Source organism: Entelurus aequoreus, linkage group LG03 (genome assembly GCF_033978785.1).
Source record: "Entelurus aequoreus isolate RoL-2023_Sb linkage group LG03, RoL_Eaeq_v1.1, whole genome shotgun sequence".
NCBI lineage: Eukaryota > Metazoa > Chordata > Actinopteri > Syngnathiformes > Syngnathidae > Entelurus > Entelurus aequoreus.
The window spans coordinates 26,170,776-26,184,344 of NC_084733.1; the positions used below are offsets into that span (position 1 = coordinate 26,170,776).

The 13,569-nt window shown below is 38.1% G+C and overlaps 1 protein-coding gene across 1 annotated transcript in view; it reads left to right on the plus strand.

Annotated features, from left to right (window-relative positions):
* Nucleotides 1–13,569, plus strand: part of impg1b (interphotoreceptor matrix proteoglycan 1b) — a 75,621-nt gene that overhangs the window by 48,420 nt on the left and 13,632 nt on the right. The window contains 2 exon segments of the mRNA XM_062041571.1: nucleotides 2,079–2,298; nucleotides 6,130–6,340. Of these exon segments, the coding sequence (XP_061897555.1) occupies nucleotides 2,079–2,298; nucleotides 6,130–6,340 (431 nt within the window).

Here is a 13,569-nt window from a genome sequence, read left to right on the forward strand (position 1 = left end):
CAGATTGCTCTCCAATCCCGTGTTCACGGGTAATTTGACATCTGCGCCCAGGAGACAAATGGCTGACCATTTCGTTTGGAAGGCGTGATAACGACACTTGTTCTCCCAGGGAGACCATTAGCCGCGGGGGGAAGGCGGCTGTCAGATACTTGTCTCGCGTGCCGAGAAGTGAAGTAACCCTATCAGAGGCCAGCTCCTTAAGGCCTTCTTATCTCTCGTGCCACAGCCCGTCTAGCTAAGGCGTAATCTCCCCTCTTTGCTTGGTTTTTAACCGCTTTTGGTTCTGCAACCTGACCTGAAGTAGAAGTACAATCGATGTCCGTCGACGCGTGGCCATTACCTGAACCGGTTGACTTCCTCCTCTGCTAAATATCGCCATCGCTCCATACTCTTAATAGGTTATTTTCCGCTCACCCCTGTGTATTTCAGTAAAAGCACTTTCTACCTAAACGGGTTGTTGGTTGTGTTAGCCGAAGCTTCCATCTGTTCCCCCCTTACCTCTCACGCTTGTCGTGACTACGATTATCACGTTCTGTGCCCACTAATAACACTAACCCTAATTTCGCGACTAGATCTACCATATTTTCCGGACCATAGGGCGCACCGGATTATAAGGCGCACTGCCGATGAATGGTCTATTTTTGATAGTTTTTCATATATTAGGCGCACCGGATTATAGGGTGCATTAAAGGAGTCATATTATTATTATTATTTCCTAAATTGAAACGACTTCCTTGTGGTCTACATAACATGTAATGGTGGTTCTTTGGTCAAAATGTTGCATAGATGATGTTTTACAGATCATCTTCCAGACGCTTTCTGACAGTTGCTTCCGGATGCCCCGTTTCGTGGGCGGTCTTATTTACGTGGCTCACCATCAGCAGCGTCTTCTCCCCGTCATCTTTGTTGTAGCGGTGTAGCGTGCAAGGACGGGGGTGGAAGAAGTGTCAAAAGGTGGAGCTAACTGTTTTAATGATATTCAGACTTTACTTCAATCAATAACGGAGCAGCATCTCCTCCTCCGTCGGAATTGTGTCCCGTGAAAAAACGTCCGACCGGAGCTCTAATAACTAAAGTTCCTTGGGTGAATAATGTAAACTCACTACGCCGGTATGTTTTAGCGCTTTTATGGCATATTTACTGACAAATATAAGTAGGAACTTTACACTACTTTATATTAGAAATGGCACTAAAACATTTACTACTAAAACATTTGGATAGATTTTTGAGCGCCATTTGCAATGTTCTATATTGTCAATGGAGCATTTAAAAATGTTGGCGTTGTTTTCTTGAGACTTAGCTCTTATGTTTGACTGCCATCCACTGGTCACACTTATCATTACACCATCTACCAAATAAAATAATGTAGCGTCCCGGAAGAGTTGGTACTGCAGGGAATTCTGGGTATTTGTTTTGTTGTGTTTATGTTGTGTTGCAAATATTCTACCGAAATGTGTTTGTCATTGTAGTTTAGTGTGGTTTCTCAATATGGCACAGCTTTATGACAGTGTTGGCGTTGTTTATACGGCCACCCTTAGTGTGACATGTATGGCTGTTGACTAAGAAAGCCCTTCCATTCGCTTGACTAAAGGGTGATCAATACTGACATGAATAGTAAACTTTGTCATAATCATGCAGAATGATAGCTTTTTTTAGTCGTCTTCAGCTTAAAACTATAACGGTTAAAAAAAAGCATGGAGGTGGGAAAGCTCAACCAAATTTATTCCTTGCATAAGGCGCACCGGATTATAAGGCGCACTATAGAGTTTTGAAAAAAGAAATAGATGTTGAGTGCGCCTTATAGTCCGGAAAATATTGTAACGTCAAAAATGTGATTATGACCTATTACTAGCGATCGCAATGTAAAATGTGAGCCGCATAATTCCTGGTCGGATTCCGTGACTGCTGTGTAACAACCCCAGTCATAGCTGATCCACCTGTCTTTTGTCTTCTCAGTCCTACACACCTGATTCATTAACCGTTCCCTCCCCGAGTACTGACCGAGCTTTTAACCACATAGCAGACCAAATAACGGTCTGTCTCCAAGTACTGATGGAATGTCCCTCCCCCCTTTGCAGCTCCTACCTTACCTAGAGTCCAATCTGACCGGCTTCAAGCAGCTGGAGATCCTCAACTTCCGGAACGGCAGCGTGGTGGTGAACAGCAGGATGAAGCTGGAGAAGGAGGTGCCGTACAACGTGACCGAGGCGGTGCACTGCGTGCTGGAAGACTTCTGCAGCGCCGCGTCCAAACGGCTGGACATCGAGATCGATAGCCGCTCCTTGGAGATAGAACCAGGTGAGACGTCCTCGCTAAAGAAGTCACCGTCAAAAACTTTGTTGGGAAAAATGTCAAACTCTCAGTTGAATGCTGAAATGACAACAAAATAATCCAAATAATAATGAATCAAAATAAAAAATCAGACACGCCACATTTACTCCATTACATTTACTTAAGTAACTTTTTGTTTAAAGCAGGGGTGTCAGACGTACGGCCCGAGGGCCACACGGAGAAAAATCTACTCCCAAGTGGGCCGGACTGGTAAAATCACGGCATGATAACTTAAAAATAAAGACAACTTCAGATTATTTTCTTTGTTTAAAAATAGAACAAGCACATTCTAAAAATGTACAATTTATAATGTTGTTTTTTTTTTTACACTTACATGTTGCGATAAATAGTAACAGCTTTTGTCCGGCCCGCGAGATGAGTTTGCGAAGTATAAAAATTAACCTGAAATTTTTGAATGAAAGAAACAGCTGTTCTAAATGTGTCCACTAGATGTCACAATAGCAATTCTTTGTTTAGTTTTTTTGATGATGCTACATATGCACAAAATAAACCACATGATGTTAGTACATCAGTCGAGGAAAATTATCAAACTACATTAATTACATCCTGTACTTTGATTTTGATATTATTTTTAAAAAATTGATAGATTGAAAATTAACACCAATGAGTTGATTGATGAACATTATCACATAATTTATTCAGAAAGTATAAATAACGACAAATAAAGATAGATTACTATTAATCGCAACATGTAAGTGTAAAATAACAACAACATTATGATTTGTACAATTTCAGAATGTGCTTGTTCTATTTTTAAACAAAGAAAATAATCTGAAGTTGTCTTTATTTTTAAGTTATCATGCCGTGATTTTACCAGTCCGGCCCACTTGGGAGTGGATTTTTCTCCGTGTGGCCCCCGATCTAAAATGAGTTTGACACCAGAAAACCAAATTGAATATTGCACTATTTTACAATAATATTTTATTTCAAGGCGCCTTTTAGGACAAACAATACCACACAACAAGAATAAAACGAATACAAAAATGAGGTCATTTAAAATGTTAAAAAAAACAATAAGAAACAATGTTACAATAAACAACACATGTGGTTGGCATATAGTCAAGGATGGGGCGGCCAAAAGGGGCCCAGGGCGCCATTATAACTAGGAGCGCCACTGCATCACAACATATTACAGCTGTCTCCATGACAAAATGTATGTTTTTGATCAGCATATGGGGATGGCTGATTGGACATTCTGTAGGGCAGTGTTTTTCAACCACTGTGCCTCGGCACACTAGTGTGCTGTGAGATACAGTCTTGTGTGCCGTGGGAGATTATGTAATTTCACCTAATTGGGTTAAAAATATTTTTTGCAAACCAGTAATTATAATCCGCAAATGTGCCGTTGTTGAGTGTCGGTGCTGTCTAGAGCTCGGCAGAGTAACTGTGTAATACTCTTCCATATCAGTAGGTGGCAGCAGGTAGCTAAATGCCTTGTAGATGTCTGGAACATGGTTTGTCGTAATCACAATATGCGGGAGGCAGTGTGCAGGTAAAAAGGTTTCTAACACTTAATACAAAAATAAATAAAAGGCGAGTGCCGCTAAGAAAAGGCATTGAAGCTTAGGGATGGCTATGCAAAACGAAACTAAAACTGAACTGGCTGCAAAGTAAACAAACACAGAATGCTGGATGACAGCAAAGACTTACAGCGTGTGGAGCAGACGGCGTCCACAAAGTACATCCGTACATGCCATGACAATCAACAATGTCCTGACAAATGATAGCATCCGCACAACTTAAATATTCTTGATTGCGAAAAAAAAGCAGCTGCGGGGAATAGCGTTCAAGGAAGACATGAAACTGCTACAGGAAAATACCAACAAAAGAGAAAAAGCCACCAAAATAGGAGCGCAAGACAAGGACTAAAACACTACACACGGGAAAACAGCAAAAAACTCAAATTAAGTCACGGCGTGATGTGACAGGTCGTGACAGTACACCTACTTTGAGACAAGAGCTATAGTGATGCATACTTGGTTATGGTGTAAAGTCCATCCATCCATCCATTTTCTACCGCTTGTCCTGTCAGGTTCAAACACTGATGACATCTATTAAACAAGACAAGAAGCAAGGAATTAAACAGAGACAGAATTCAATTTAGCTCAATTGAGGAGAAACGCGTAGACACTGCACCCTTGTACGCTCTGACGAAAGATTGTACGCCACCTCTTTTATTTGGACTTTCCCTGATTACATGGCAACATCTGTTTCTAAGGGAGGGGGGTCGTAAACAGCCGTCGCCCTTATCACAAAACAGTTCAAAGAAAAGGTCGTAAAACAGTTCAAAGAAAAGGTGCCTGGAGGGAGGTCAGGCCCTGCAATGCAAAAAGTCAGTGTTCAAAAACAAGAAAAAAAACCCAGAAATTAGGGGTATTTTATTTGAACTAAGCAAAATTATCTGCCATTAGAACAAGAAAATTTGGCTTGGCAAGACTTTCCAAAACAAGTAAAATTAGCTAGCCTCAATGAACCCAAAAATACCTTAAAATAAGTATATTCTCACTAATAACAAGTGCACTTTTCTTGATAGAAAAAAAAGAGACCTTTTTTGCTCAATATGTTGAAAAATATTCTTAAATTAAGTAAATGCTATTGCCATTATCTTGACATAATGATATGCGCTCGGCATCATGATTTTTTTTTTCATGCTTGAAGTAAGAAATGATTACTTTAAAAAAGTAGTTTTATACTTGTGAGTGTTAATGACACAGTTTTGCAACAGTTGATATTCTAGTTTCAAGCATGTTTTACTCAATATAGGTCATAAAATCTCAGCTACAATCTGTAATATCTTACTGAGATAATTTAGGACCAAAACCCTTAAAACAAGTAAAACACTCTAACATAAAATCTGCTTAGTGAGAAGAATTATCTTATCAGACAGAAAATAAGCAAATATCACCCTTATTTGAGATATTTAATCTTACTTAGATTTCAGTTTTTGCAGTGTGCCTCCCCTCCGCTTTGTAGATCTCAAGTAAAGACAACATCTTCCTGTGGATTACAATACATCAAAGAAACCGACACCCTCATGTCGCTCCCCATCCTACACAGTGGAGTTTTACAAGCCTTTTTGCTTGGTAGGATCAAAGACAGCTTTTGTCCTCTCGCAGGGCGAGCTGAACTCAACCTTTTGTGATCATTTAGACACAATTATTCTGACATGTCCCTTCCGGAAATCATATCCAACAATTGCGACTTTTTAATGTCAACTGAGTTTTCTACTGGTGGTGTGCCTACGGATTTTTTCAACGCAAAAAATGTGCCTTGGCTCAAAAAAAGGTCGAAAAACACTGCTGTAGGTGTTATAATCTTCTGTCCACCATCCGAACCTCCCATGGGGAATTGGCCCAATATTTAAGTGCCGGCTGGCATATTTGGCTCCTGTAATGACTTCACGTTCAGCGGGGCTGTTCTGAATAACAATGATTTTATCGTGCTTGACTCGCCGCTTTCTCATAATGAAGTTCAGTGAGTTGTGGGCAACGCCATCTCTGGACCGGAGTCGTTATGCTTATTCATGCCACAAGGTCAGCGTCCCCAATCGTTTTCCTCCTCCTCCTGACACCGTCTGCTGCGGCGATGCATCTCGTTTGCACGGCCGCGCTCTCCTGACTGTATGTCTTATTAAAAGTCGACGCCTCCGCACTCATCGATCAAAGCGCCCTTTCATTTCTCCTCCGATCCCGTAGGCCGGCCTGCGCACGCCGCGCCAATGCTAATGCCACGTCACCTTCCTAATCGTCTCTTGTTTCCTTTCTCCCCACCGTGCAGCCGACCAAGGGGACCCGTGCAAGTTCCTGGCCTGTAATGAGTTTTCACGCTGTGTGGAGAACAGTTGGAGCGGCGAGGCCCAGTGCCTGTGCGAGCCGGGCTACAGCGCCGAGGACGGCCTTCCGTGTCAGAGCTCATGCGACCTGCAGCCCAACTACTGCCTCAATGGAGGCCTGTGCGAAATCATTCCTGGACACGGAGCCTCGTGCAGGTACACAAACATGTAACTTTAAAAAGGTCCGATTTGAATTAGGGCGTCGCGCAGAATCCTCCTCCTGATGTGTTCGAGAATGTTGGAGAGTCACGCAAAGTCGCATGTTGCATACTTGCCAACCTTGAGACCTCCGATATCGGGGGGGTGGGGGGGGTGGGGGGGGGGGGGGGGTTTCGGGCGGCGTTGTCGGGGGTGGGGGGCATGGTTGGGGCGGGGGGCGTGGTTATGGGCGTGGTTAAGGGGAGAGTATATTTACAGCTAGAATTCACCAACTCACCACAAGTATTTCATATATATATATATATATATATATATATATATATATATATATATATATATATGAGTTTGAATTTGAGTTTGAGTTTATTTCGAACATGCAAGCATACAACATGATACATCACAATTTCCAGTTTCTCTTTTCAACATGTTCGAAAAGGAGTAGGAAGAAGCAGAGCTTATTTAATCCTACCCCTTTTCTTTACATAACAGTTGCTAAAACTTTTTGTTCACTTCCTGTTCTTAATTTATTCACAATAAACTCCATAAGTAATCACAATAAAAATAAATAAATAAATAATAGTAAGAATTTAATAATAATAATTGGTGAAGTAAGTCATATTTCATATGATGAGATAAGTAAGATTACTTTAAGAATGATTGAATGAATGGATGAAATAAATTGAGAATGTTTGTCATGGTTCTTCTTCTTTGTACTTTGTAAACACTTTAAGTTTGAAGAGTTTCTTGAAGTGGATCATATTAGTACATTGTTTGATTGCTTTGCTTAATCCATTCCATAATTTAATTCCACATACTGATATACTGAAGGTCTTAAGTGTTGTACGTGCAAACAAATGTTTTAAGTTACGTTTTTCTCTAAGATTATATTTCTCCTCTTTTTTTGAGAAGAATTGTTGTATATTCTTGGGTAGCAGGTTATAGTTTATAGGTTATATATATATATTTTATTATACATATAAATAAAATAAATACCGGAGGCTATCCAGTAGATGGCAGCATTGTCCTGTTTAACTTCTCCTTTCATGAATGAGTATATCATTTCGGCCACCGTGTTCAATGGAGAAGTCTGTTCTACAAAATGTACAGGCAACATACATACCCCTTCCCCTTCGAACTGTCCTGGATGAACTGCTATTCTTGTTTCCATACGTTTTGGAACTTGCAAGAGTATTTCTTCATCTTGCTCGTCGACGGCGTCGCCATGTCTGTAACTTCCTCGTTCTTCTACTTTGTCTCCTTGTTGTGTGAGCAGTTGTGCACTCTACTCTCTAAAAGCCGTCGATGTCATGACGTCATTGGGCAGGCAAGCTGTTTATATTGTGGGAAAGCGGACGTGAGAACAGACTGTCCCCACTCAGGTCCGCATTGAGCTGGAGGGGGCGTGGCCTCCAGCTCCGGCTGAATACCGGGAGTTAATTTCTGCCGGGAGGTTATCGGGAGAGGCGCTGAATAGTCTCCCGGTAAAAACGGGAGGGTTGGCAAGTATGCATGTTGTCGCACTTAGAAGACGATCCCTAAAGTTTTGGAAAATCTTAGCATCATCATTTTACTCAACTTTCATATCAAGTACGATCTCAGATTTCCCAATTTTGCAGCGTGCTGTCAACTATTTTGTGGGGAGGTGTCATCTGTTTGGATGCATTCTTCTTGGTTGCAATTTACAGAGGTCCAAATGGAACATGCTGTAATTTATTAGATGAATACGTCTTTTAAATAATTACTCATTGTCATTAATAAAAACAAAAAAATCATGAAATAACTAATTGAATCACAAAATGATGAATTAATTAATTAAGTAAAGGTGAAATAATTAATTGATGATATACTTAATTTAATCATAAAATGATTAAATCAATAATTAATCTAATTATATAATTTTTAATTCATTTATTAATGACACATTTATGTATTTTGTTCCACTTACAGTTGATAAATGACTCACTTTTGTAATTTTTAACATCTTGGTAACACTTTAGTATGGGGAGCATATTCACCATTAAAGGCCTACTGAAATGAATTTTTTTTTATTTAAACGGGGATAGCAGATCCATTCTATGTGTCATACATGATCATTTTTGCTGAAAGGATTTAGTAGACAACATCGACGATAAAGTTTTGGTCGCTGATAAGAAAGCCTTGCCTGTACCGGAAGTAGCGTCACATTTCCCCATTGTTTACACCAGCAGCGAGAGTGATTCGGACCGAGAAAGCGACGATTACCCCATTAATTTGAGAGAGGATGAAATATTCTTGGATGAGGAACGTGAGAGTGAAGGACTAGAGTGCAGTGCAGGACGTATCTTTTTTCGCTCTGACCGTAACTTAGGTACAAGGGTTCATTGGATTCCACACTTTCTCCTTTTTCTATTGTGGATCACGGATTTGTATTTTAAACCACCTCGGATACTATATCCTCTTGAAAATGAGAGTCGAGAACGCGAAATGGACATTCACAGTGACTTTTATCTCCACGACAATACATCGGCAAAGCACTTTAGCTACGGAGCTAACGTGATAGCATCGGGCTTAACTGCAGATAGAAACAAAATAAATAAACCCCTGACTGGAAGGAAAGACAGACATACTTGCCAACCCTCCCGTTTTTAGCGGGAGAATCCCGATATTCAGCGCCTCTCCCGACAACCTCCCGACAGAGATTTTCTCCCGACAAACTGCCGGTATTCAACCGGAGCTGGAGGCCACGCCCCCCCCCAAAAAAGTCTGCCGCAGCTGCGATTGGACCTGACCAGCCTCCGGGTACAAGTACTGGAGTACCAATTGCTTGCCAGGGAAGATCTTCCCCAGGAAGCAAGGATTGACCGGTTTTAGTTGAGTCTTTATTTGAAGGGACAATGTACAGAAACATTAAGCTCAAAGACAGATATGTTCTGCACCAGATTATAGCTAAAAAGCTAATTTCCATCTGCAGTCCCTGGCTACCTAAATTAAAGGGATACAAAAATCATGCAATAAAATTATGACAATAAAATCATACACAAGTATTAAGAAAAAAGTCATAAAATGCCCTTTCATGGACACATACTTAATATACAATACAACCACACCTCATTTACATCATCACACAAAGACAATACATGCTTTTGTTCACATCTGTCATCATTTGTAAAAACAACCATGATTTTAACAGACACACTTCACAATTTACAATAAAAAATGCTCTCATGGATAAATATAATACACATTAGGTTGATGTGTCAAACATAATGCCCATCTTAGTGACCGTGTGAGCAGCTTTGATTGCTCCAAAGCCACTTTTTAACTTCAATTGTGAATGAAGAGTAATCTGTTAGACTTTTCAAGTTTGTTGTGAGGTCCTTCCATTCCTTTATGGCTTTATATGAAAAGGCTGATTGTGCAAAAGAGGTTTTACATCTGGGTACGCTACACTGCCCCCTGGCGGAGGCTCGTGTGTTTCTAGTTGTCACAGCAGATGTAAACTGGACAAAGTTTTGGGCCATGCTTGGGAGAGATGGAAGATTCCACACTCTCGTGCATTTGATGAAAGCACTTTTGTGCGTGCCACACAGCAATGCATCATCAGAGAGGGTGTTCAGCATTGTTAGAAAAATAGTGACAGAGAATAGAAAGAGGATGGCCAATTCAACCCTTAACAAAGCATTGTACTTTCAAGTACAACAATGAGTAGATGAGTGTTGTGTGTGTATATGTGTAAATAAATGAACACTAAAATTCAAGTATTTCTTTTATTTATATATATATAATAAAAAAAATAAAAATAAAAAAAATAAAAATATATATATATATATATATATATATATATATATATATATATATATATATATATATATATATATATATATATATATATATATATATATATATATATATATATATATATATATATATATATATATATATATATATGTATGTGTGGGAAAAAAATCACAAGACTATTTCATCTCTACAGGCCTGTTTCATGAGGGATTTCCTCAATCCTCAGGAGAAAAAAAAAAAAATCTCCTGAGGATTGAGGAAATCCCTCATGAAACAGGCCTGTAGAGATGAAATAGTCTTGTGATTTTTTTCCCACACATACATATTACGCTCTACCACGGTATCGAGCACTATTTTTTGGATAATCTAATTAAGACATATATATATATATATATATATATATATATATATATATATATATATATATATATATATATATATATATATATAGCTAAAATTCACTGAAAGTCAAGTATTTATATATATATATATATATATATATATATATATATATATATATATATATGAAATACTTGAGTTGGTGAATTCTAGCTGTAAATATACTCTCCTCTTAACCACGCCCCTAACCACGCCCCCTCCCCCCCACCTCCCGATATTGGAGGTCTCAAGGTGGGCAAGTATGCAAATCAACAATACTATTAAACCATGGACATGTAACTACACGGTTAATGCTTTCCAGCCTGGCGAAGCTTAACAATGCTGTTGCTAACGACGCCATTGAAGCTAACTTAGTTACGGGACCTCACAGAGCTATGCTAAAAACATTAGCTATCCACCTACGCCAGCCAGCCCTCATCTGCTCATCAACACCCGTGCTCACCTGCGTTCCAGCGATCGACGGAGCGATGAAGGACTTCACCCGATCATCGATGCGGTCGGCGGCTAGCGTCGGATAGCGCGTCTGCTATCCAAATCAAAGTCCTCCTGGTTGTGTTGCTGCAGCCAGCCGCTAATACACCGATCCCACCTACAGCTTTCTTCTTTGCAGTCTTCATTGTTCATTAAAAAAATTGCAAAAGATTCACCAACACAGATGTCCAGAATACTGTGGAATTTTGAAATGAAAACAGAGCTTTTTTGTATTGGATACAATGTGTCCGAAAACTTCCGTTTCAACGATTGATGTCACGCGCAAACGTCATCATACATAGACGTTTTCAACCGGAATTTTCGCGGGAAATTTAAAATTGCACTTTATAAGTTAACCCGGCCGTATTGGCATGTGTTGCAATGTTAAGATTTCATCATTGATATATAAACTATCAGACTGCGTGGTCGGTAGTAGTGGGTTTCAGTAGGCCTTTAATTAGTTGCTTATTAAAGTAACAAATACTTACCGTATTTTTCGGACTATAAGTTGCAGTTTTTTTCATAGTTTGGCCGGGGGTGCGACTTATGCTCAGGAGCGTCTTATGTGTGAAATTATTAACACATTACCGTAAAATATCAAATAATATTATTTAGCTCATTCATGTAAGAGACTAGACGTATAAGATTTCATGGGATTTAGCGATTAGGAGTGACAGATTGTTTGGTAAACGTATAGCATGTTCTATATGTTATAGTTATTTGAATGACTCTTACCATAATATGTTACGTTAACATACCAAGCACGTTCTCAGTTGGTTATTTATGCGTCATATAACGTAGACTTATTCAGCCTGTTGTTCACTACTCTTTATTTATTTTAAATTGCCTTTCAAATGTCTAATCTTGGTGTTGGGTTTTATCAAATAAATGTCCCCAAAAAATGTGACTTATACTCCAGTGCGACTTATATGTTTTTTTCCTTCTTTATTATGCATTTTCGGCCGGTGCGACTTATACTCTGAAAAATACGGTAATTTAGAGTTATTTGGACACTAGGGGAACATATAAGGGTTAGGGTTACTAATAAGCAATAATTCTGAGGTTATTGAGGGAAGACTCTTAGTTAATGGCTTACTGGTTGTATAATAAGGCCATGCAGAATAAGGCATTAATAAGTACTTAATAATGACTAATTAAGAGCCAATATGTTACTAATTTGCATGTTAATAAGCAATTATAGTGTTCCCCATACTAAAGTGTTACCAACATTTTTTATTTATTTATTAAGTTTGTCCCATCTGGCCCTCCTTAGCAATCATCCAGGTGTTGTGTGTTAAATATCATGTTGTATTATGTTGTTATTTTCATTGCATGTGGTGGACTTGTCTCATTTGTGTGGTTTATTTACTAAGTTTTATTTTCATTTTTTTACCCCTCCAAAAATCGAGTAAAATAAAAATAAAAGTGTTCGTACATTAGAAGATGAATGCATTTCTTTGGATATACCCGTTGCGCAATGTTTGCAGTGCTTTGGGGGCAAAAGATCCCATCAGAATCGGTAAAGAGCACTTTATTCTTTATTTCTGATATATTTTAAATGCAATATTTTAAATAGTTTACTGGATATAGTAATATCAAATAATACCAAATATGTAATATTTATATAGAATATCTTTTTCATTGTTAAAATGTACATCTTATTATTATTATTATTCATATTAGTATATATTGCATCACATTATGATCAATATTAAATAAAACACTATTTCAATGTTTATATTAATTGTATGTTTACCAGAGAAAACTAATGCACTTGCTGAATCAACTAATTAATTTTTTCCTTCATCCACATGGTGTCCGAATCAATACATCAATAATTGAATAGGAATTCTTTAAAATATTTGAATATTTTTGCTTGTAAATTATGGAGGGTCAAATGGGACTACAATGAATAAATAATTACAGCTTGAAATTGTTACTTGAATACGTCATTAATCAATTCTAATTGTGAAGTTAAGTGAATTATAATTATATAGCGCTTTTCTCTAGTGACTCTTTACATAGTGAAAGCCATTATCTAAGTTACATTTAAACCAGTGTGGGTGCCACTGGGAGCAGGTGGGCAAATGATCTTGCCCAAGGACACAACGGCAGTGAATAGAATGGCAGAAGTGGGGAACCGAACCTTGAACCCTAAAGTTGTTGGCACGGTCGCTCTACCAACCCGCTTGGTAATTGGAATTAAATACATAAATCTGTTACTGGATGTGCTACTAATATATTTAAGTTGAAAGCACATATTACATTCTCATAATTTAATTAATTATTTATTTTATTATTTAATCATTTATATTATGGATTTCATAAATTCTTTATAAAACGTAAAATTGTTTCATGAGTGTATGAATTATTTTACTTTAATTATTTCAAGATGTATTCATGTATTTAATTATTTCATGAATGGCTCAGTTTCATGTATAAAACAATTCATGAAGCGCTGACACACGGGTTAATGAAATAATCAAATATTTATGAAATAATTAAATGAATTGTTAAATCGTGAAATAACTAACGATAATGAATTAACTCATTAAATAGTGAAATCAATAATAATTAAA